Source organism: Manacus candei, unplaced genomic scaffold (assembly GCF_025592945.1).
Source record: "Manacus candei isolate 608988 ecotype Guabito, Panama unplaced genomic scaffold, ASM2559294v1 h1tg000169l, whole genome shotgun sequence".
Lineage (NCBI taxonomy): Eukaryota > Metazoa > Chordata > Aves > Passeriformes > Pipridae > Manacus > Manacus candei.
Window position 1 is genome coordinate 797,084 of NW_026138217.1, and position 24,980 is coordinate 822,063.

Sequence of the window (24,980 nt, forward strand, 5' to 3'; positions counted from 1 at the left end):
GGTTCTACCTGTAATGCATCCGCCAGCTCTGAAGTGACACGGAAAACCAATCAGCCTCCGGCTGCTTAAGGCCAGGGATAATTAGTTTGAAAAGGAAGTGTTCGGCGTTCTATGGAAGTTCAGCAAGCAGGTGCCTGCTGGAAGCTGTGCAGATGCTGACATAGGTTGATGCCCTCAGGGCTCAGGCAGCTCTGATAGGGATCACAGAATCACAGAATCACAGAATATTTAGGGTTGGAAGGGACATCTGGAAGTCATCTGGTCCAACCCACCTGCCAAGGCAGGGTGATCTGGAGGTGACCTGGAGCAGGATTCCAAATACAAGACAGAAATCAGGGTTTATGAGCAGATAAAACATTTCTACTTTGCTCAAGCTGTCCCAAAATAAACATTTTTTTCTGTTACTGGACTAATTCTCATTTCAGTGATCTCAGGTAAGACATCCTGACTCCAGATTCCTGATTTGTGCTCAGTGTGGACCTGGGAATGTTAGAGCTACAACACAGCCGGTTACCCCAGGAAAGCGCTGGATTTGCTATGCACCACCTTGCTCTGCAGCTCTTTTGGAACAATTCTGCTCGTGTTTCACCACAGTTTTGGCACCAGGACCCCAAGAACCTTCCACTGGTACTCTCTGCACTGCAGACTTGGCTGTGGTGAGCCAAAAGTCCTTCCATTATTCCATTTACATCCCTTGTTTTGCTGTAGAAGCTGGAAATGCTGACACCAGGAGTCACACTTGGCTTTTCCCTTGGAGATGACACTGTGGAACATCCTCCCCACAGGAGGTGACCAAGATGGACTCAGACAGGTGTTTGTGGCTCAGTTCTATCAGATACCAAACAGGACCTTGTAGGAGATAACAGCTCTGACAGCTCCTTAACTTAACAGGCCAAACCAGCCACAGCTTTCCATTTGAAAAGGACAACCCCAGTTTCTAGGGAAGGGAACTGCTTGGACATGGATTCAGTTACAACAGCTTGAGAGAGAACTGCAAAACATGACTTTGCACGACCACATGCAGACCTAGCAGCTCTCACCCGTGTTCTTACTGCAGGAACAAAATGAACCCAGGAAGGAAAGGAGAGAAAACAGGAGAATGATCTCAGGATAAACAGGAGCTTTACTGCTTCAGAGAAACACAAAACCACATTGAACTCCATCAATAACCACTACCAAATAAACCCAGAGGTGGGAGATGACCTTGCAATGTCTAGTGGAGCAGCCACATGACCTCAGAAGGCTCAAGCGCCTCCAAATTCCCTTCTTTGCCCCTACTCCTCAGCCCAACCTCCTAAACCCCAGTTTGTAAGATGCAGCAATCCCAAGCGGTTCCTATTTTGTAATCCCCAGATCCTCCTCCAGTCCTTATGTTCCCTCAGAGCTGCCTCCCGGCAGTAATTAAGAAAAGCAAACCTGTTCATTACACAGGGCAGATAATTCATTCATTTTCCAGGGCTCCACACATCTAACGTGTGTGTCTTCCTTGGGACTGGGAAGCCAGAATTGCTAAATTTGACAATGCCCTTCTAAAACTTCCTTATTTTTATCACAAAACTCATGCAATTTATTCAATGACAACTATACTTGTAGTAGCTTTTAGTTTTGGACAGAAACAGCTCCTATTTGCTTGCTGAAGAGGCAGAGCAGGAGCAGAATTAGGCAGCCCAGTACATTTTAAACAATTTGAGATCCAAATGAATGTCAAGGCCAAGAGGATGTTTTTCTTAGCGGAAGACATACAAGCATCCTGGATTTTGTTTTCCTGCTAATAGGTATAAAGAAGAATAAACAGCTGCTTTTTGTTTTCCCCAAAAATATCTGCATTAAGAAGATCTGCAGATTCCTTCTGAAATTGATGTCACATCTTTTTTCAAATGAGGACCAGCTGCTTGCTTTGCTTGTTTACAGCAGAACAGGCTTCAGGGAATTTTGGTTGTTTGTTTATTAAGATGTAGGAAGGGACTCTCCCCGGCAGGCTCCACTTTGGAGTGTGGAGTGGATCCCAGCAGGCAAAAAATCCATGGATGTCCCTACCATCCTGCCTTCTGTCGCGATTTGTGGAGGGGTTGGCACCAAATACAGCAAATTCGGGGATATTCCATAAATCCCAGTGCTGTGAGCTGGCATTACCTGTACCTCGGGCATTTCCCAAACCTCCTGGCGTGGAATCACCCACCTAAACAGGACAAAGTGCTCAAAAGGCTTCGTGTCAGGCATCACCCCTCTGTAAAATGAGGGTCTGTAAACAAAGGAAGCAAACAATGATGTCACTTGATGGCTTAACGGCCCAACAACATCGGATTCATGTGCAATTAATAACAAGGCTTTTGATCCTGCAATCAGCAGCTCTAAAATCCATGTGCTTTCCCTGTACATTTAATTACACTCAAGGAAGCAAAAGGATAAACACTTATTAGCATTACAAAGTACTTTTCACATTCAGCCAGAACTTCCTGAAGCATTAGTGGTCCAGCACGCTGTGGTTTTTATTTTATCCCCCTGCATGCATGGTGAAACGCTATTTATTTTGTTTATTCCAGCATTTCTCCAGGACCAAGGGGGACTGTGAGAACGTGCTTAGGAACAAAATCCTAGAGAAAACCTTCATACTTCACTAACTAGTCATTTTTTTAATAAAAAAACATCTTAAGCCTTTTCTTTAGGTCACATTGCCCATTTTCTTTCACGGCACTTAAAAGGTATGTAAACTTTTATTAAGAGTTCTCATAAATTGAATTTATGCTGCAAGAGTCTTCCAGCAATGGTGAAGTTTAGCTTGCTGGGTTTTATTAGTCAGAGTCAGTAAACCAGCAGCATCACTTGATTTGAGGCTGAAAACTGAGCGTTTCTTGGAAAGTAATATAGGAAAAAGATACCTACGACACTACCCAACGTCTTGGAATTCTGTGTTCAAGCCACAGATTGTTCTCACTATGGAGATCTTTGTACACAGTGTCAAAATAGCACACAAACAATAAAAAAAGTCTCCCATTGCAATTCCAAAGCAGCTTTGCTGAGTGTAGTCTTGGAATATGAAGGTTTTAAGAGTTCCCCCATTTCCTACAGGAACTGATGAGTAAATCTAAATACCATGTTTAATGAAAAACAACATATTGCTTGTTTAGTGTGAGGTTTGAGGTATTCCCATCCCTGCACGAAGAATGTTAAACCCGACTTTTTCCACTCCATCAGCACCCAAGATGTCCATGCACTGCAGGACTTCTGGGATCCCAAGTTTTCCAGCACGTCCCACTTAGCTGCATTTCCTAGGATGCTGTTTATTTCTCTGCTTGCAACTTCTCCTTTAACTTTATATTTTCAGCACAGAAATCTTAACAGACAAGAGCTTTCACAAATGTCTTCAGCCTGAGCAAAGAGTATTGACAACATTCTGTCAAACATGGTCATTAACTGTAGCAATAATATCTATCATTAAAAAAGAATCAAGGAGAAGCTGATTAAATACACCAGAAGGAAACAAAACTTTCTATTTCCTTACTCTTTCCTTGACACGTTGCACTTCACTTGAAGCCTGCTGATATACCAGCCAAAAGAATTGTGAGGGCCTGGATTCTTTCTTAATACAATAGTCATGGTTCACTAGTTAGAATCTGTACAGAATTAGCCAGAGACACGGACGAATGGAAAAACATGCTTAAAGGCTGAAAAATAGCCCTTTTTCATGGCTTAGTCATTAAAAAACCTCATCAATACAGCACTCGAGGAGTTTTTCTATGTCTACTAATCTAAAAAATGATCACAAAATAGTACACCGCAAATAAAGACAAGAAATGTCGCAGCAGTGCTTTTGCCTGGAATTTAGGAGTTAGCAAAAACTCAGGTCAGTGTTTCCATGCAAGTGCTTTCCTCCAGAGATTTTGGGTGCAAACTTCATCTTCACAGCTAAAGCAGCAGAAAGCAGAATTAGTACAATGAGCTGTGACACATCTTGTTCCATTTTTCCAATTTCTGCCTCAAGCAGCCATACCTGACAGCTGGAACCAGCACCACCCACTGAATCCAACAAAAGTGGTCTGGAAATACATCAGCGCAGACACAAAATGTGCTAATTAACGGGAATGTGATCAACATGAAAAGCCTGAGTGATGTTTCACTGCATCACAAGCTGTCCCTCCTGCAAGTCAACTCAGCCTTCAGACTATTGTTCATCCCCACAGGATCCAACTGCCATCCACATAAAATCAATAAGGATAGAACAGGAGACTTAATGGAGACTCTGGCACCTTTCCCATTTCAGGACAAAGTCCTGCTGAGAAGGGGTTTCTTTTTACTCGACTTCAGGCTTAAACTTTTTGTCGTCGTTGCTTGGGTAGCTGAAAAGTTTTCAAAGAGAAAACGAGGCATCAGTGCCTGCTGGTGAATGTGCCATGTGTCTGGGAGTTAAAATCCAACACACTAGCATGGAGTCCTAGAGCTGGAGGTTCCTGCCCACATCTGAGCTCTCTGGAACATGAAAAAAGAGTTCTGGAAGTACAGAAAGCAAGTGGGGCCCACACCAAGGCTGTGTCAACCATTTCAAGCAGACAACTCCTACTCTACTGCCTTCCTATGCAGATCTTGACAGAAAAATAAATTATAAATGTGGGGGGGAGGTGATTCATGTTGTGTAAAACTATAGAAGTTACATGAGTATTCTTTGTAAAAGAGGAGAGCAAGAACATATTAGTATCCCATGGGAAATGAGAGGAGAGATGCTATAGGATTCTTTGAAAAAACAGAATAAGAGGTGATACACTCAGCCTAGGGAAGGTTCAAGATTTAAAAGAAACTTGCTAGGAAGTTTTAAAACAAAATCTGTTGGGGTGAGGGTGAGCCATCCTGTCCTGCATTACAGACAAACAGAACTAATGGTTAAAAGAAAGTCTTCTGTTGAAAAGGGTTTGAACTCTGGCTGGCGCAGCTCCAGAGGAGCTCCTCTTCTCCACATGCAAGTATGGAATCACAGAATCATTAAGGTTGGAAAAAACGTCCATGATCATCGAGTCCACCCTGTGCCCAATGCCCACCTTGTCCCCAGCCCAGAGCACTCAGTGCCACAACCAGGCCTTCCTTGGGCACCTCCAGGGCTGGGGATTCCAAACCTCCCTGGGCAGCCCCTTCCAATGCCTGATCACCCTTTCCAGGAAGAAATTCCTCCTGATGTCCAACCTGAGCCTCCCCTGGTACCGCTTGAGGCTATGTCCTCTTTTTCTGTCACTCATTGCCCAGGAGCAGAGCCCGACCCCCCCCCTCCCCCGGCTCCCCCCTCCTGTCAGGGAGTTGCAGAGCCAGAAGGTCCCCCCTGAGCCTCCTTTTCTCCAGGCTGAGCCCCCCCAGCTCCCTCAGCTGCTCCTGGTGCTCCAGACCCTTCCCCAGCTTCATTCTCTTCTCTGGACATGCTCCAGCCTCTCAATGTCCTTCTTAAAGTGAGAGGCCCAGAACTGGACACAGCACTGGCCGTGCCCTCTGCATGGCTTCTTCCACTACACACCAGGGAAAGAGCAATTTTGAAGAAAAATAGTTGTACTTATTCATCTGAGATTCCCAGTCCTGCCTCTGGGTTGTCTGATGGCCACCTGCTGAAAACCTAACCCATATGTAACTCCTAGTCTGTGAGGAATCTTCCTAATTCCATACACAACTCAAGCCGGGTATACAGTTAAGAAAACTGATGCTACAAGCTCTGAACATACTAAAAGTTTAATTCCATCAGAGAAATACAGCAATTATTTTGAAGCTTTCTGGCTTCATTCAACCTCCTCTATTCTTTTATACATTTATTTACTGGAAAGAAAGGAGAAGAGAGCGTGAGGGGAGAAGGGAGGGAAGGAACCCTGGGACAACACATGCTGGGCTGTAAAATGCAAGGAAGGTTTTTCAAAACTGCACGTTCTAAACATCACCTTGGAGTTACACAACAATAAATACTCAATATTGCACTGCAAGGGTCTAATTGCCAAGTAACTATAGCAATGGAGAGAAAAGCCTGTCTTTGGACACATTTCCTCCTGCCTTAATTTTTCCCTGGGGTGGGAAGGGGTGCAGAGAATGCGCTCTAGATCCTTAATGGATAACGTTTTCCAGAGCCCCCTCTGATCACTCAGTGACTGTGGGATTTAAAAGCAGTAGAGTGATTTCTCCAAAGAAAGCTGAACGTTCAAAACAATTACTCTGAACTATTCCATCCCCTTGGAAAGGGTTTAATGCACCAGGTTCTGAGGTGAGGCTGTCAGGATACACTGAGACACAGCAGTGACCCTCTATGAAGCACCTCGCTCACCACCGCTTCCTTCATCCCAAAAAACAGAGCTTTCCAGGGAGCCCAAAAGCCTGAAAATGAGTAAGTGTGAAGTGAGACTACACTGGCCTGCACTGAACATTTGTTTTTGCCAAGAGAAGACCACATTTCTGTGTTGGTTTTAAACACTGCCCTCAGGAATTTAATTTTGGGGATGAAAATTCAAGAATTATTTGGAGTCTTCAAGTTATCTTTCCCCTCTTGATATTTTCCAGAGCTGTTTGGAAATGGGAGGGTGGAGCTGGCACCACTGGGGCAGTGGTTTCAGAAAACACTTCTGTCTTCATTCAGGGAAAAAACTGCTGGATCATGTTGATATTTTTATAAGTAACTCGATGCATGGTTCTATTTTGGATACCAACTATGCAGCAACGCAGACTGATGTGAGCAAATTGCAGGGGGAGGAAGAGAAAATGAAGATCCCCTTAGAGAACAAGAATTGCCTTCTCCAGCTAAACCTCTTGAACCTCCAAGGGCTCAGTTTAACCTTGTGCCTTTCAAAAAAAAGTTTTTAAAGCAGCCATTTATATTTATAACTAAGTAAAAATAAAAGGTAATTGTGGTTGTTCAGTGACATGTGAAGAAGTTGAACTAAACCAATTAAAGGTAAAAATCTTCCATGTTTACTCCAGATCAAGACCAATTATGCTTTTATGACAAATGAAAGACCTCAAAAAACACAACTTAATAAAATTGTGCCAACTTCAGGGACTTTTCACTTCTATTTGTTGCCTTAGTCTGTAATTGACTTGTTAAAGAACTTCCAGTTTTATGAAGTAACAGAGCCTCCTCCACCTTGATAAAGAAAACTGCCAGCACTTAAAACAAGTAACCACAGCTAAAAATTGTCTCACAGTGTGAATGGGAACATTAGTACTTGAAAAACACGCTGTGTTTTTTCACAAGGCTTCTAGAGAATGCCTTCCAGCCAGCCTACACAACATTTGCAACATAAAATTCATTATAGTAGTTTTGGAGACATTCACACTTATGCTCCTGGCTCCACAAAGCTGTAGCACAGTTCAGGGTGGGCCAACATCCCATAAATAATTGGGAACCCTTCCCAAAAACTCTAAAATTAGGGGAAAAAAAATAGTGTGTGTATGTATATATATATATATATGTATATATGTATGTATATGGAAGAAATCCTTCCCTGGGAGGGGATGAGGCCCTGGCACAGGCTGCCCAGAGAACCTGTGGCTGCCCCAGCCCTGGAAGTGTCCAAGGCCAGGTTGGATGGGGCTTGGAGCAACCTGGGCTAGTGGAAGGTGTCCCTGCCCATGGCAGGGGGTGGCACTGGATGAGCTTTAAGGTCCCTCCAACCCAAACCATCCCATGATTTTGTAATTCTAATTATCAACTTCTTGTATGGAGTAACTTCTTGAATATGACAGAATGATCTTGCTAACCTTATTCAGCTCCTTTTCCCAAATAAACAGGATGATAGGGAGCCTGGGTTGCTCATAAAATGAGGTGATTTCTGGGACATCAACAGGGATTGACAACAGCTGTTTTTTCACAAGTCTGGACCTCATTTCAAGGCCTGATGAGGCCAGACAGCATAGATCACAGAATCGTTGGTATTGGAAGGGACCTCTGGAGATCCCCCAGTCCAACCCCCCTGCCAAGGCCGGGTCACCTGGCGCAGGCAACACAGGAAAGTGTTCAGGTGGGTTTGGAATGTCTCCAGAGAGGGAGAATCCAGGCCCTCCCTGGGCAGCTGTTCCAGTGCTATGCCACCCTCAGCATAAAGTTCTTCCTCATCTTGAGGTGATGCAGGACCTCTGCCAGGAAAAACTTACACGGGAATGTGTCCAGTGGATGTACCCAACCCTGCAGTGAGAGACTTTGTCCTGCAGCACAGGTGGGTTCTTACCACGGCTGAGGCGAGAGCGCTGAGGGCAGCGGAGCGGCCGCTGTGGGCCCAACGCGGGGACCTGCGAGGAGATGGGAATGCTGCCATAGCCTGAGGGAGACGAGGGCTAACAAGGACACAACGGGAATTCTAGACGGAAAGATGGTGCCCAGGACGGGCTGGGGCCGGGCCGGGCCCTACGGGGCAAACGGCGTTTTGGGCCGAATCCTACGGAGAAAAGGGGGATTTTGGGCCGGGCCCAAGGTCGGGCGCTGTGGTCATGACGCCCACCCGCCGGTAACCATGGCAACGGCGGCGGGGAACTCTCGCGAGATCTGCCGCCGCGAGCAAGCGGCGGTGCCTCGGGTCTCGCGAGAGTTGTGCGGGGGAGGAGGCAAGGGGACGGGCAAGATGGCGTCGGAGGGCGACCTGGGCAGGAAGTGGGACCGGTGTGTGGCGGACTCGGCCGTGAAGCTGGGTAAGGGCGACGTGGGCTCGATGGGGCTCGACGGGGCGGGGAAGAGCGGCGACGGCCGCCCGGTCGCTCCGAAGCTGCGGGAGCGGCCCCCCGCGCGTCCCCGCGGCGCGGGGCCCGGTGCCCTCCGGCGGCCCGGGCTCGCCTCAGGGCGGCTGTGGCCCCGGACGGGGCGCGGGGGGCGCGGAGGATCCACCCTCAGCGCTGCCCCCGCGGTCGGGCAGAGCCGGGGACCCCGGGCCCGGCAAGGTGACCTTGGCCGCGGACTCGGACCCCCGGCGGGCCCGCTCCCGGCTCAGCGCAGCCTGGGCGTGCTCGACCTCTGGGTACTCACTGAGTTGAAGAGGAGAGGTTTCCGTGCGGAATGTGGGACGGCTCCCGCCCGGAATGAATGAGCCCCGGGCAGGCACAGCTGGTCCTGCCGTGCAGCGACCTTGCCTGCCTTCGGCTCCGCTGCGGCCGTGGGTTTGAGCTCGGTCCGTGCAGAGCTGTTCACATCACTCAGTGCACCAGGGAGGCTGTGTTTATTAAAAGCAATAGGCAGCGTGACACGCGGAGAGCTCTGGCACGTGTTACTGGGTACAGTGTGTGGACTATGACATTGAGAAGCTCCGTCCATGTCCCAGCCGTGGGACTGCAGTTCTGCCTTTTCTTTAAGTAGGGGACCAGTTCTGTTGTTTTTTCCGGTTTTATTTGTCCTTAAAGTTCGGGCTGTGCACACGCCTGTAGCGCTTCAGGTCTGCAACAAAACATTTGTAAGGTTTCACTGAGTCCTGCAAGTTTTACCAATGATGGTGACTGTGAGCTCGGTGCTCACCCTGTGACCGGCTGCCAAGTGACACCAGGCAGAGCTTCTGCCTTCACAAAATGTGTTTACAAACCCAAATCTTTAATTCAACGTATAGAGCAAGAAATGCAGCGTCTGACGCGCAAGGTATTCATTCCATGTTGGTGCAGATGTCTCTTTTACAATCATAAGTAATATCTGGGAAACGTGAATGTTTATTACTTCTTGTTCTAGTGGTCTTGTGCTTGAAAGCTGATGAGGAACTCAGGGGTTTTAGTTGCCTAATACTTTTCCATTAGAAAAGATGTTTAATAATTTTAAGTAAACTGAAACTCCTATTGTTTATAACAGACCTTTGGAAAGTGTCAAGTGCTCCAGAGCAGTGTTTTCCCTTATGAAATTCTATTCAGGTTTGTCTGACAAACATATCCAGATATGTTTATATTTCCGTAGCATTGGTTGCTTTATCATAAAATATTAAGTATGCCAGATTATAAACAAGAGCTTGTTCCATGCTGCAGCTGTACATGTAGGAATTCTGTACATCCTCTCTCCTGGAGGCTGAAAGAAGTGAATACAGGGTTGACTTCCCAGAATTCCAGACTGATTTGGGTTGGAAGGGACCTTAAAGATCATCCAGTGCCACCCCCTGCCATGAGCAGGGACACCTTCCACTGGCCCAGGTTGCTCCAAGCCCCGTCCAACCTGGCCTTGGACACTTCCAGGGTTGGGGCAGCCACAGGTTCTCTGGGCAGCCTGTGCCAGGGCCAAACCACCCTCACAGGGCAGAATTTATCCTTAGTATCCAATCTAAACCTACTCTCTTATCAGTTTGAAGCCATTCCGCCTTGTTCTGTCACTTCAGGCCCTTGTAAAAAGTCTCTCTCCACCTTACCTGTCGGCTCCTTCAGATACTGGGAGGCCACAATTAGGTCACCCTGGAACCGTCTCTTCTCCAGGCTGAAGAATCCCAGTTCTCTCACCCTTTCCTCCCAGCAATGCTGCTCCATCCCTCTGATCCTCTTGGTGCCTCCTCTGGACTGGCTCCAGCAGCTCCACGTTCTTCCTGTGCTGGGCCCCCAGGGCTGGAGGCAGCTCTGCAGGGGGGTCCCACCTGAGGGGGCAGAGGGGCAGAATCCCCCCCTCCCCTGCTGCCCACACTGGGGGATCAGCCCAGGACACATCCAGGGCATGTCCAGCCTCTCACCCACCAGCACCCCCAAGTCCTTCTCCCAGGGCTGTTCTCCATTGTGTCATTCCCCAGCCCAGGTGCAGGACCAGCACTTGTTCTTGTTGAACCTCATGAGATTCCCGTGGGCCACTGCTTGAGCTTGTTCAGGTCCTCTTGGATGGCCCTGTCCTTCAGGTGTGTCTGCACCACTCAGATTGGTGTCACCTGCACTTGATGCAGCCAGTGCCTTCAGCAGGCCTTGCTATTTAATTTGGTGTTTTCTTCCATCCTAAAATGGCAGCAGAAGAAAGGGAATATACTTTGCCTTGTGCTTGCGTACTCTAGGCCAAGGATTGATTCCCAGTGTTGGCTTCACAGTGGCATTGAGTAAAGATTCATGTTTTTCATTAGATTGCCTAAAAAGGTCACGTGCACTGTGACATGCATTGTGATTAGCAGCTCTTTAATTTATTACCAAACTCGCTGTGATGGGCTGGGACACTCTTTGTGAGCGAGAGCATTTTTCTGGTTTGTGTGCTTTTACAATTGATCAGTAACTGAAACATCTGTGCTGACAACCTCCTCCTTGGTATTACCAGCAAATGACTTGGGATGAACTTGGGAAGTCAGAGCAACCCCAAAATTGCTTCATACTCCAGTAGTTTGTGACTGAAGATGATGATGGCCTTTAAATGTGAAGTGACTTGGTGCCCAAGCTGTGTACTGACAACATAGATTTTCCCAGGCTATCCCGGTAGGAATGATTGTTTGCTCTGCAGGGACATTAAAACTTTGCGTGGTTGTGATGATTGGTTTTGTAATATTACTGCAAAGTTTGCTGGAGTTTCCAATAAACTGTCAAGGGATGTTGTTATACTGGAAAGAAAAAAAAATAAACTTTTTTACTTGAGAATTTAGTTAGTTGTTACCTGGGATATGAGATTTGGTAAACTTTGTACTTTTTTGTCAGAGTTTTCCTTTTTGTGGCCACGGTTTCCTTCCCAAATGCTCCTTTACATCCTGAGTACTACAGCCAGGGAGATCTTTCCAGCCAGTGGCTGGGGAAAAACAAACATTGTGATTAGCTGTGTGTTTTCCCATTCCAAACTCTCTAAATAAACGGAAGCACTGAATTTCTGAAGCCTTGCATGTGGGACACTTCCCAGAGTCCATGAGAACTCTGGACAGATAACTCCTGTGAATTAGTTTGAGGGCTAGAGGGACATGGGAAACAGAAGAGAGGGATGTAGAGCTCTTGGGCTGGCTTTATTAGCAATAATATGCTTTTAAATATTAGTCCTTCAGGATTCCCACTATGCCGGTGTTTGTAGTTAGCTGTGTTTGCAGTTGTGCTGCACTGTTTTAGTTGGAGATGGAGCTTCTGGAAAAATCTTGATCTCCTGCCACTAAAACGTCCAAAATAAATATTTATCTTGTGTTCCATCCTTTGAAATGCTGCATTATGTTTTTGAGCTCTTAGTCTACCTGTGTGTGTCTTGTAATTTGGTGTGAACTTTTTCCTGTTAGTTCCAAACAGAGAATGCTGTCAGGCATTGTTAAGGCAGTATTTCATTTCAAAGAGTAAGTAAACGTCTTTATGCCTGCACAAAACATTGAGCTATTGTTAAATGGAGTTTAGGTGCTCACCTCCTTTTTGTTAGGACTGATATTTATTCGTTTTGGTCAGGATGGGGATGGGTCTTGGTGGTTTTATTCCCCTTCCATTCCAAATGTAGCTGTGAGCAGTGTGTGTGTCAAGGGGCTGGGTTGTGCTTTCTTGGCTGACCAGGAGGTTTCTGATGGGTGATCCAGGTCGTGCTGGCTGTGGCTTTGGGCTATTCCTAAGTCTTTTCACCCGTGCAGTCATTTAAATAATTTAACTTTCTGTTCCCTCTTTCATCCTGATACTGACTTTTCCATATAGAAAAGCTATGTGTTACTTTTTTACAGAAAAGTTGCTTGTTCATGTGTGGGGAAGAATCAAACTGCAGTGACTTTCTTTTTCTTCCCGGCCTGCAGACCTTTCTAAACTCCTGTATCTGCTCCGGGCTTCACAGCCATTTTTTCCTTCTCATCAGTAGAGCTGTGCAGATGAGGGACGGTGAAGTAGGTAGTGTTGTGCTCTTCCTCCATCCTGCAGGCTCCAAACCCTGTTCAAAGGGTCAGTTTGTTTGTTTGACTGATTGATAGTTCACGTCTGTTTATTTGGAAAGACAATTACTCACAAAAGACTGACAGCTGTTTTTTGCTGCGAGGCTGTAATTTTGGACAAATTATTATTATAAGCTGTTTCCAGGGGACAGAGAGGCAATAAAGAGTATGAGCAGTAGGGAGGGAGGTTTGTGTACCTGCATGTCTTGGTTTGTTTTGAAGCTGTTGTAGTTTTAAATGAGTTGAGCACTGTAATTTCGCTGTTACTGAAAGGTAATCCTAGGAAAGCTGTTTGTTTCTTGACCTCTTGAGTGTGACGTTGCTGTGTTGAAGTTCATTTTTTTTTCAGGAGAGAAATGTTTTGATGTATGTCTGTGCCTGACCAAAATGCAGCCTGGAAGCTTGTAAATAACCCAGTTGTAGCGATGTTCATTTTCCTCTAATCCTCTGTTTTGACATCTGCAAATAAAACGCTTCTAATTTCCATGTAATAGGGATTTTTTTAAGAGAAAAGGGCACTTTGAATTCTCCTTCAACTGTTAACTTGATTTTTTTCTGGCTTGCATCATCTGGCCTGCTTGAATAGCTCTTCTGTTAATGGCAAGGGTGAAATTGTATTGTTTGAGTCATTCCACAGATTGGATGTTTCAGAAAGAATCATTGTATGGATTGCAATGTCAGTGTTTTTAAATAATCCTTCACATGGTTATGAATAGGATAAAGTCAGTCTATGTAATGATAAAACTTGATTATACTTTCTGAAAACCGGATTAGACTTTATCTAAATATACAAAAATCCTGACATTCCTGTTTTGAAGTGTTTTTTTTGCTTGGCAATTGTAATGTGACCATCCAGTCTTAGCTACTGGGTCAAAAGGCTTGTTCTTCCTTTGGTGTTTTGTTTTTAGTAGTGGGGAACATGGATATTATGTGAGCACACAACTGCATTGTTGTGTGAGCTTTGTTTGTAACCCCAACTCCTTTTGCTTTGTCCTACATAAGATCCAACTCTACTTGTTGTGTCCTGCAGACCAAGTAGTGTAAATATTAACTGCTCATGGCTCAGGCTGTGCAGGGAGGCAGCACAGACAACAGAAAATGTTTTCTTTGGAAGAGGTGGATGAATGCTGTTCCAAGAATAGGCTTTTAGTCAAAAAATCTAACAGCAGTATTTTGTTTTGATGTTAGCAGAGTTCTGAATACAATGACCACCTATAAATTAAGGGGCTGTTATCTTCTGTTGGAAGAAAAAGCTAGGAAAAACTTTAGGAATCCAGGTCTCCTCCTGACTGCATTGTGCCCTGCTGTTCCTCTTGGCTGCCCACCCCAGTGAGTCAGGGAGCTGTGCCCTGCCTAGGAGTGCCTGACCAGCTCCCTGACTCTTCCAGCCTGCTCTTGGTGTCCTTTGGTGCAAGAGAATGTGAGGAAAAAGCTGTGACATCCATCTGCTCGTGCAGTGTTTGCAAACCCCAGACCTCCTAAGCTCTGATCCGCTGGAAATGAATCCAGAGTGCTCTGACTTCCTGGTCCCCTGCATTAGTGCGTTGGTGAGGTGCCAGCTGTGCCTTTTTTGGGAGTTGGCACACAGTGACACCACTCGGAGGAAAGAGGCTGGAGCCAAGTGACATCTTACACCTCTTATTTGGTCCTCGAGATGTTACAGCAGTAGGTGGGAACAACTCTTTGTTCCTTGTTGTATCAGAAACAGTTCTCTGAGAAAATCCTTTCAGGAATTTTATCATTATCAAGGATGCTGGCACATCCTTGATAATAAATGAGTAGCGAGGGGTTTGAGAAGGATCAGGCTCCTTTCCTCATCATTCCTGCCAATGAGATGCCCCCAAACTCTTGTTGCTGTAAACTGCCTCTATTTCTGAGCTGGGCCAGCAGACGTCAGTACTGGCCAGCCTTTGCTGGATGGGTATGAAGCACCATCGTTGCCAACCCTCATAGGCTGCAAAAGCCCTAAATGTGGATGTGTTTACTGCTGCTAAACTTTTATTTTTACCAATGCTATTGTTGTCATCAGCAGAATATTTTATTACAGTATGAGAAGGTAAAGTTTCCTGTCAGAGGTGTATTTTCTGTATTATGAATGTCTTGCTGATTTCTCACATATGTGCTTCTAAACGGAGTGCAGCCCTGATTTGTCTAAAAGCTTGCTGTAATATTGATTGTAGAACCATGGAATGTTTTGGGTTGGAAGGGACCTTAAAGCTCATCTTGTTCAATTAGATGAACATGCCATGGGCAGGGACACCTTCCACTAGCCCAGGTTGCTCCAAGCCTCACCCAAGCTGGCCTTGAACATTTCCAGGGCTGGGGCAGCCACAGGTTCTCTGGGCAACCTGTACCAGGGCCTCACCACCCTCACAGTAAAGTTGCATTGTCTTCTCAATGAGCAGCTTCCACTCCTCTCTCCTTCCCATTTTAAAAGAGGGAGGAAATGTTTGTGCCCTCAGGTCTCACAGCTCATCCATCACTGTGAGGATGAAAAGTTTCTGGTCCACCCCAAGGTTATTGCTGTGATTCCTTGGTAGATCATAGGCACTTCTTGCCTGTCCCTCTGCAGAAGTGCTGATGTTTATCCAAGGTTTGCCTTCAGGCAGTGTTTGACCTGCATGAGTGCTTAAAGGTGAAACCAACCCCCTGAAAGAATGTCAGGATTCTTTATTATGATGATATTTGGATACTAATATTCTGTTATTCTAAATATTCTGTGGTACCACAGTCACATGCTAGAAGAAAACAAAACATGCTTTTTTCATCTTCTTCGTCAAGAACTTGGGATATAATTTCACCATATTTTCTTCCAGTGTCCTTGCTCATTTTTCTGTCTGCTACATAAACAATCCACACCACAGGGGAGGTGGGAATGAAAGCTTCAGAGTTGGTGTTTGAAGAAAATCCGATTCCTGCCACTAAGACCTTGCTAAGAGTCTGCTTAAAATTTATGCTCTCCATAAATAAGTGATTTCATGGCCTCGTATTTCTAACTGGTGCTAAGTGAAGGCCCTGGTATATGTTCTTCCCTAGTTTTGCAAAGCACTTTTCTATGGATCTTGTCGAATGGGATTGAAGGCTGAAGCTCTCAGTTTTTGTCTTTGTGTGTGAGGAATGGCAAAGGCAAATAATAGTTTTCTTTTTGTCAGATTAAGTAATTGAAAACCTTCCAGCTGCTACAGTAATAGCAACACATCTGCCAGATGTCAAGGAGCGTATTTTAATCCTTCTATTTTAAGTTTCAAGCAAAGTCCATGTAGGTGTGGCTGTCTTAAAGCTGCCTCAGCCCAGAGCTACTTGGGTAGCCTAGGAGAGAACTGTGTAGAATTGTTCTTGGAGGGACTGTTGATTAAATTTATAGAAACAGCTTTCCCCAGATGTTCTTGTGGGGCAGGAGCCCATCCTGAAGATTTGTATTTCTCTCAGACACTTTTATGATGTCCTATTGGGTATACGGCGCGTGCTCTCCTGTGTGTGAGGTTGATTTGAGGTACCGGGACGTTTTTCTTGGAAGGTGTAAGAGCCAAAAGACAAGTTAAATGAGAAAGTTTTGGAGACTGGGCTTGGTGCCTAATCCCAATTCCGTGTGGCGGTGCCGGTCCATGTGACCAGGACGTGTCCCAGGGAGTGGGAGTGCGATGTCCACAGAACTGTCCTGTCCCCTGTTGACACTGTAGATGAGTTTAGGCTGAATTGACAGATGTGGGGTGGAAGAGACTGTTTTTCTAGTTAAACATTTTAAACTGTCAGAGAAGGTGAAAAATGCATTGTACTGCTTCCTGTGGCCTTTTCCTCCAAAGAGTCTGTCATGCAAGAAAGGGAGGGGAAAAAAAATCAAGCCCTTTGCTTTTCCATGTTCGTTTGTTTTTATTGTAAGATAAACCTTTCATGTTTTATTGTGATGAAGTTAAAGCCTGGCCTAGAGGTGCTGGTCTTTAGGAGGAGCAGCTGGAGTGTCCCCTGGTCAGGTGGGAGGCCCTTTGAAGCAACATGTTGCCTCTTTAAAAGGTAATTGAGCATGTGAGAACTTAAACCTGTAAAACTCATCCACAGCTCGGCCTTTGTTTATCTCTGGTGTAACTTTATATAGAATTAAAGTGAAATGCATTACTTTACTCCCGAGGCAAGATGGTTTTGCTCCCCCGTGGTCCTGGAGACACAGGAAATGACCACATAACCACAAATACTTTCTAGTGAAATGAAGATGAGTGACAAACTATCTGCAGAAAGAGGTTCTTAACCAGATGGGCTAAGGAATTCAATGTAGCTGAAGGGTCAGGATTTAAGTTAAAACCAATTTTTAAATGTTAAAACCAAGTAGAAGAGAGCAAATGCTGTATGTGCACTGGTTGATGTGAGGGGGCAAATTTGGTGTTTATTGTTGGCAGGGCATGGTGATCAGAACAGTTTCCTGCACAGTGTCCTACTGTGCCTCAGTAGGAGAGGAGTGAACTCAACTACCTTTGAGATGAGGAAAGCTAAGGTACATTTTTTTTTTTGCTGTTTCTCAAGTTGCCTTCTTGTACAGAAAACCAAAACCCATTAGCTGTCAGATTTCCTTCACTTCTCTGTAGCATTTTCATTATTTAAAGCAAGGCCTTAGCTATCTTACCATCATCTTTTTGTACTAATTGTCACTGTGCTCCCCTTCCCACTGGAACAGGGTGCAGTCATGGCCTCTAAAATTGCACAAAAATTGCGTTTTCATGAAAAAGAACATTCCCTTCAAATTATCTGCTTCAGAAAAAAGCTTTCTTAGGAAAAACAGAGTGTTTTGAAGTCAGTCATGCTGGACCACATCTGCTTAACAGTGGTGTTGGCGTGGGGCAAGGCCTAGTTTTTGTTCTGGGCTTAGGCTGAATTGCAGTTAACAGAAATAAATTTTTCACCTTTTAAGCATATCTTGTAGCTTCCCCCATGGCCAACAGGAAGAAGCATTGATGGCATCTGTGTGGAGCCCTCACTGAGGGCTTGTAATGTGAGAGAGCATCTGAAGGAGGTGAAGAGAAAATGAGATAATGAATGATTTCTGGAAGTAGATGGAAAGAAACTGTGTTAATTACTGTTGCTTCCTTAGTGCAGGGTTGTCTTGAGACAAAAATGTGAACAGTTCACCACGAGGCTAGTGAGAAGAATTTGGGTTTGACTGGTGGAAAATGTGGTGACATTAGAAACTGCCCAGGCTGTGCATGCAGATGATGCAGGATTTGTCATCCCGTGCATAAATTCTCATCCATTGGCTCAACTGTTTGGGTCAGCAGAGGGGATCTTCCCGGGGACAGGAAGCCTAGGACTGGCATCTCTCCCTCGGGGCAGCCCTGCTGAACTGGGGCAGCTCAAACACCCGGTGCTGACTGAGCAGAAAGAATTCCCTCCAGAAAGTCCTTCTCAGCCCTAAAGTACAACAGCCGGCAGCACGACCTGGATTGTAGGAACAGGCTGGCAGAGGAGGTGGTCGGAGGACCAAACACGGGTCCCTTGAATGGATTCTAGGAGATAGTAATTATCCTTAATGACATAAACACTCTGGGAGAGCCAGCACCAGGGGGCTGTAGCAAAGGTACCGAAGGAAGGCTGTGCTGGAGAGGGGGAATCAGCATGGGGAGCCACGGCTCCAGGAATGCCTGATGTCTCTGCCAGGCTCTGTACGAACCCCCGGGCAGTGAGACGCGTTTGTGGGAGGTGCTCCAAGGAGTGAATCTCTTACTGTCTGAAATGCAGAAAAGCCCTGGAGCTCTGAGCAGACATCCGAGGCTCCGAGACTTTCCCTTAGCTGTGCAAATGATTAGAGTGAAAACCTGACCTTGTGCGAAGTGCTTGGGCTCGAAAATGTCTGGGGGAGTTATGTCAGGAGCACTTGGCGGGCGGTCAGAGCTCTTCCTGCACTGCATGTTTTGTGAGGCTACCCGGAAGCTGGAATGACCTGGTAAAGTAGTTACCTCTGGCACAACTGAAATCTGGAGTAAAATGAAGAGATTTCAAATCAACTCTTATTTCCGGCTCTCAGTAAGTACAGATAGTAAAGCACTAATGAGAGTGCACATTAGGAGGTTTATTCTGATCATGTTTGGTCACCTCTGTTCTAATATTCAAGGTTTCATAATCAATAAAAAACATGGAATGCTTAGTTAATGTACTACGTGGTGCATCCTAATGTACAATGATGTATTAAGTATTGTTTGAGTAAACTGTTCCCCAGTAGAAACTACCATTAATATACTTTTTGCAAGGAGAAAGGTTTGAAGAGCAAAAGAAAATTTAAAAGAAAGAAGCCTCATCCTATATGCCAAGAGGGTACAGGATTTCTTGGCATTTTTCTGGACTCAAGTAATGTGTCCAACAGGATCTTAAGTAAGGATCACATGCTTTTAGGAATATAAAAAAAGGGATGTATTTTAATTAATAAACTTGTTACACTTAAATTACATTTCTTGTATTGCAAGGAGAGAATTGAAACCCATAACAGGATGTGATTGCTGCAAAATAAACCTGAAACTGTTGGTTATTTTTTTTAACAAGCATATGCATGACTGATGGGTTTTTTTCCTTTTTTAAACTTCTGTATTTCCATGCCTTATCTAAAATTCTTGTCTTTAGTGCATAAAATTAAAGGTAGAATTTGCCCACTCAGCTGCAAGTTTTCACTGTTACATTTATTGGGTCTTGAGAGGAGTTTTGCAGACTTGCCTGACTTCTTGCAGAAAATCCTAAGCTCACCTTCCAAGGAAAGCAAAAATTATTTTTAAATATACTGACTGTTTTAATGGCTCTGGATACATTTTTTTTCAACTGCTGCACTTATTTCTATATATAGTATTAAGGATGTGAAAAGTCATTCATTCCTAATGTGTTTAAATATGCTCCATAATGAATGTTGTGGATGTGAAAGATAAGCAGCCTGGAGCTTTCTTTGTAAGGGATAGAATAACACAAAGCTTTAAAGTTCTGCTGCCCTCAGGACACACATTGAAGCAGTTAAACTAGTGAGATAAACGAAATACACTGAGATATTCATCTGCAAAATCTAAAGCTCAAGGACACAATAAGTTTTCATTTAAGTGTTTCTCATTTGCTGACAATGAACCAAATAAATCTTAATTCCATGTTGTAGATGGTGACAGAAATTTAGGAACTTTCCCTGGGATGAGAGTCTGGTTTGTTTCCCAAATCTTTCTGATAATGTACTTATTGTGTATGTTGGGATTCTAATCTGAATCGGCTGCTTACAGTTACTTAAAAAACAAGAATTGTTTTTTTTTCAGAATTGCTATTTAAGAACAGTTTGGTGTGCTGAAATTACACGTAGTCAGATATTCATAGTCTGATACTCCTGAGTTGGAACAAAGAATTGCTGTAAAGAATGAAATAATTTTCCATTACTCTGTATTATATTAATCCTCACTCACTGACTGCATTTCTTGTTGCAGGTGCTGGATTTGGATTAGGAATTGTTTTCTCAGTCATTTTCTTCAAAAGTAAGTACTGCAGTGATCCTGATGCCTGGTTTCCCAGTTTCCATCTGTTGTAGGCATATTTTAAAACCAAGTCTTAGAGGTGTATAAAACTTAATCAGCATGCTAGGCCAATTCCTCTATTATTTGCCCTGTCTTTTCTGTTGAAATGGAGTTCCCCAAACTTTCAGCTGTTGTGTAACAAGGTTGTTACCCGTGGCACCTCTCCGAGCTCCTCCTGTGCTCAGCTCAAATCCTGGAATTGCAGGAGACCCTGAGCCAAATCGCCGGAGCCATGTGTCTAGACATCAGTTTATGCCAGTCTTTCCAGGGTTTTAAAACTGATCTTAGTTCTTTAGTTATGCTTTGGTAACAGAATGATTTTCAGTAATACATTGGATTCAGAGCTTGCTCTCAGTTAAATTCCAGATGTGATGTCTTACGGATACTCTTCTTCTCCTCCAGTGCTGTGGTTTGTAGCTGATTCTTGACTCGTAGAACAAAAGTGCATAATATGCATCTTCTAGCAACTTAGTCTTTCTTGGTGCTTGTATAACAATATATAACAATATATAACAAACAGCTTTCATTGACTTTGATTTGCCCTCTCTGCTTGCCCTCTCTATTCTCTCCCACAGGAAAGACATGGCCTATTGCTTTTGGGTCAGGGATGGGGTTAGGAATGGCTTATTCCAATTGTCAACACGACTTCCAGTCTCCATATCTTCTCCATGGTAAATTTGTAAAAGTAAGTACCAGTGCTGGTTTGTGTTGGTTGGTAATTATTTGTAAGGTAGACAGCATTTACAAGGATATTCCTCTGCCTTTCCCAAAGGAGTACTAGTAAGAAGAAACTCGTGTTGCCAGAGCAGGAGTGGTTCCCCTGCTCTTCAGAAATTTTTAATAACCGGTATATTTAAGCATAAACTTAATCAGACTGAATACATGGAATTAGTTCAACAGATCCTGCAGGTGGGTTTTGCCACAACCTGAAAATCTTTATAATAAAAATACATGTCAGAAAAACTAAACTAATAGTAAGATTCTTCAGACTTCAGAGATGAGCTGGGAGGAAACTTTAAGGCATGTCAGGTAGATTTGTCTGTGGAAGCAGATCTTTGATCTCCAGTGGGGTTTTTGCGGTTTTTTCAACATGAAAACACTGATCACTTGTAAGTTTTGTGGCTTGTTTGGCTGGGTTGTAGTGTAGTAACTAGTCTGAAAAAACCCGTACACTTTAAACAGTTTTGAAGATCATTTCAATGAGCTCAGTCTTATCACTGACCGTGCTGAGATAAAATATTTTAAAATAGATTAATTAGCAGGATCCATTTTTGAACTCACAAACTGGCTGCAGTGCACCAAGTCCACAAACTGACTCCATTAATATTTTTTTCATTTCTTCACATGTAAAAGTTGGGGCTGTTCTCATGGTAATTTATTATTGTAGTATCTGGAACACAAAAAAGGTGTGTGTGCACATTTTGGATCCATGAAGCCATGGACTGCTTAAAGCATCTCAGTGATACCAGTGGAGAGGCATCCACCAGGATATATTTGTAGTTACTTTAGCACTTCAGAAAGTACTGAGGTAAAATGTTCTGCCAGAAGCTTTTCATGGAGCACACAGAGTGCAAAAATTGCTCCCATATTATTCCTCTGCCTGATGACGAGGCCTGAAGGTGTTTTTAGGCATTTCCTGATGCATCTAGAGCTGTAAGTTGAGCCCGGTCCTCCTTGAATTTACTGGCAGATGAGCTTTTGCCAGCCTTCTGCAGCCCTACCAGACAAACCTGCTTACAAATGTTTCCTCCAGCTGCCTGTTAAAGGGAAACAATAGCAAGATTCTCAAACAGCTTCCTGGGAATAAAATATTTTGGAGAGCAATGTAGAGAAACTGTGGCTTGGATGCAGCTGATTAGCGCTGCCAGCTACTGCCCAGAATGAAAAATCTGTGCATGATTCTTTTGACCAGATTTGTTAACATTAGGACATGTTAGCTTTCCACATCATCCTGAGGGTATTCCTCCAATTTATGTCTCCAGAAAGAAGCTGGAATGGCCTGTCTATGGCTTTACGAGTGATAGATGCCCTGTTCACATGTTCTGAGAGAGCATTATTCCTTCAAGGATGCTCCTTACTAGGGATGTTGGGCAGCCGAAAACTGAGTGTCAGGTCAGCCTAGTAAGGGATTTTGTTGGGATTAAGGACAAATCTGTGTTCTGGAGCAAGGGTGATCCTTGGAAGCATGAAATAACTGAAAGGACACTTCCCAGAAGACACCCAGCTGCCTGCATGGCACAAGACTAGACACGTAGTTTCCAGTACACTGTCTTTGGCACAAAGAGCTTGAGGCTGCTGAGAGAGGGAAAACGTGGATGAAGCCACGTAATGGTTAATGTCATTAATTCCCTCCGAAATGTTGTGTCATGGATAATGGCTCTAGGGTTATTACAACCAGATTATTTCATTTCTCTTGGTTGGGAACATGGAAAACATTGTTGCATTATCACTCATCTGGTTTTTTTCTAGAAAATTTGTTATAACTAAACTCTGTAGGACTTCCTTACACAACTGAGTTCTGTTCAAATGTTAACCTGTCAAATCGAGAGATTCTGCAAGAAAATCAGCTTTATTAGAGAGAAATGTAACACGGATTAACTTGGACAAAATTATTTCTAGTTTTCTGTTCACAGAATCACAGGATAACTTGAGTTGGAAAGGACTTCAAGGAGGTCATGGGGGTCAGCTGTGAGGTTATTCAGGGTTTTATCCAGTTGGGATTCTTGATTCTTCAGGATCAAATTCTTAAAAGAACAGAGAACATTCACAATACCGAATAATCAGGAGATGACAAAGTGATGTTGCAGCTGTTCTGGCTGTAACTTGGACCATCACACTGCCCATCCTTTGGGTTAGAAATTTGATCATAAAACACTATAATGCCAATGCAGGAGCCATTCATCCAGACCAAGAGACTATTTAAAATGCAGAAAAGTTCTAATTTGTGGTCGTAAGATTCTGAGAGCTTTTTAAGTAATTTGCTCAAATGGATTTCACTGTGACTTCAGCTGAATTTAAAGCCAACATCTAGCAATTATTTCATGGTTATGGCTGTGAACTACACGGCCCAGATTCCTTGCAAAGGGGAAAAGATTATATTTTTCAGGTTATTTAGCCTGTATTATCACCCAAACCCCATAACTCTGTACTGTGCTAGCAGTGTGGATTATACTGATGTGCAGGAATACAAGAAGGCAACTTAAACCTTCCCACCTGCCTTTTGTGGCTTTTATTTCTGTCTGATTTCTCTTCAGCCTGTGAACAGTTAACTTGAACAATAATGTTGGGGTTTTTTGAAGTACCCAATTTATCAGAATGGAGGGTTATGCATGAAAATAGCTACTTCATTTCTCCATACACAACTTCTTGCTCTAGCAAAGGATAAAAATGTTCCTGTACCCCTTGGAAATGTCACAAAGCTCCATGACTTGCTTTACATCCTAGAGCACGACTTGCTTTACATCCTAGAGCACCTTCAATGTAAGGAACCCAAATGGCTTTTTAATAATATAAACCTTCTTGCTTTACAGGAACAGTGACTAATGGCTGAGACTATCCCAGTGGGAAGGAAGGAGAAGTCAATGATTATTCCTCAGGAATACTGAAGTGCCCCTGGAATAAGCCAACATTCTTCAGTAACGATCACCAGTAACTCTTTATACTCCAACAAACTGTTTCTGTATATGAAACAAAGTTCTGTTGCTTGTTTTGTATAGTGTCTGAAAAGCGCAAGGGAGAGCTCTTCTGGGAAATAAATAAAGGAGAAATGGCCTTCTCTAGTGTGTTGACTTTGTCTGTGAGTGAGAGAGAGAGAGAATGGAAGGAGAGAACTTCATCTGGAGTGCCCAGCATCTGGGGCCACCTGGGCCAAAGCCACTGGGAGAGCTCTTCAGCAAAAAGCCCCATCGTCTGTTCCTCCCCACTCCCAAGAGCCAGCCCCCATCTGACAGCCAGTTCAAAGAAGCATTCCCACCTCATAAATCACCCACTAGACCCCTGCTGCCTGTGCCGGTGTGTGGAGAGGAATATAAATACTCCTATGTCCTGTTTGTACAGTTGCCCTTTAAAATTGGAGTTTTGTCGTCTCAGAAGAGGTGGAATCCAAAGTGATAAATCCAAACTGTTTGATGCAGGAAGCCGGTGCTGTCTCTTGTAGCTTTGGGTCATGGAGCAACCCAGGTTTGAAACTTCCTGAGATAGTGGGTGAATTAAGCAGCTGCTAATGCTGTCTGGCTCTCAGCTTACCTGTGAGGCTGATTGTTTTTTCCCCCCTCTTCAGTGGGAGAATAGAGAGATTTCAGTGTCTGGGAGTGGGTCACAAGTATTTAAAGCTCTTTATTACCTTGACAAGTCACTGGTCCAAGTGCTTCACTTCTATTTTACATTTACCCCAGTCCTCATGATGACTTGTTGGCATGTTGTCTGGTGTTCTCCTGACTCAGGAGGTTGTCTTTGCTACTTCTTTACTGAGCACAGTTTTCTAACTATGAAAATGGTTCTCCAGGACCTCATTTCTTTGTCCCACACTTGTTGCATGTTCATATAGCACACAGAATAAATGCATGTCTCCCAAGACAGAAAGGGAATGGGATAGACTGATATGGAACTTGGCTTTATTGAAAGCCTGTTCTGCTTCACAGTGAGTGCTGATAGATGGAAAAGTGATGAGTACACAAAGGAAAACATGTTGTGCAATATTTGTTTTTTAAACCACGGCAAA

At 44.2% G+C, this 24,980-nt stretch overlaps 2 protein-coding genes across 3 annotated transcripts in view; one reads left to right on the forward strand and one right to left on the reverse strand.

Annotated features, from left to right (window-relative positions):
* Positions 1-8,282, reverse strand: part of CAPZB (capping actin protein of muscle Z-line subunit beta) — a 65,858-nt gene extending 57,576 nt beyond the window's left edge. For both annotated transcript variants that reach the window (XM_051773449.1, XM_051773448.1), the window contains exon 1: positions 8,181-8,282. In XM_051773449.1, the coding sequence (XP_051629409.1) occupies positions 8,181-8,267 (87 nt within the window). In that variant the 5' untranslated portion in view covers positions 8,268-8,282. The remainder of the gene's footprint in view (positions 1-8,180) is intronic.
* Positions 8,283-8,511: 229 nt separating this feature from the next.
* On the forward strand, positions 8,512-24,035 carry MICOS10 (mitochondrial contact site and cristae organizing system subunit 10). Its single transcript, XM_051773464.1, has 4 exons — positions 8,512-8,637; positions 20,174-20,221; positions 20,836-20,945; positions 23,791-24,035. Exons 1-4 carry the CDS (start codon positions 8,571-8,573, stop codon positions 23,797-23,799), a joined length of 234 nt encoding a protein of 77 aa, XP_051629424.1. The 5' UTR covers positions 8,512-8,570; the 3' UTR covers positions 23,800-24,035.
* The last annotated feature ends 945 nt before the right edge of the window (positions 24,036-24,980 follow it).

Excerpts from the sequence above, each read along its gene's own strand:
- MICOS10 (XM_051773464.1), top strand. The coding sequence starts at position 8,571 with ATGGCGTCGGAGGGCGACCTGGGCAGGAAGTGGGACCGGTGTGTGGCG. Across the intron at positions 8,638-20,173 it reads GGACTCGGCCGTGAAGCTGG|GTGCTGGATTTGGATTAGGA; the intron begins GTAAGGGCGACG and ends TTCTTGTTGCAG. Across the intron at positions 20,222-20,835 it reads CTCAGTCATTTTCTTCAAAA|GAAAGACATGGCCTATTGCT; the intron begins GTAAGTACTGCA and ends TCTCTCCCACAG.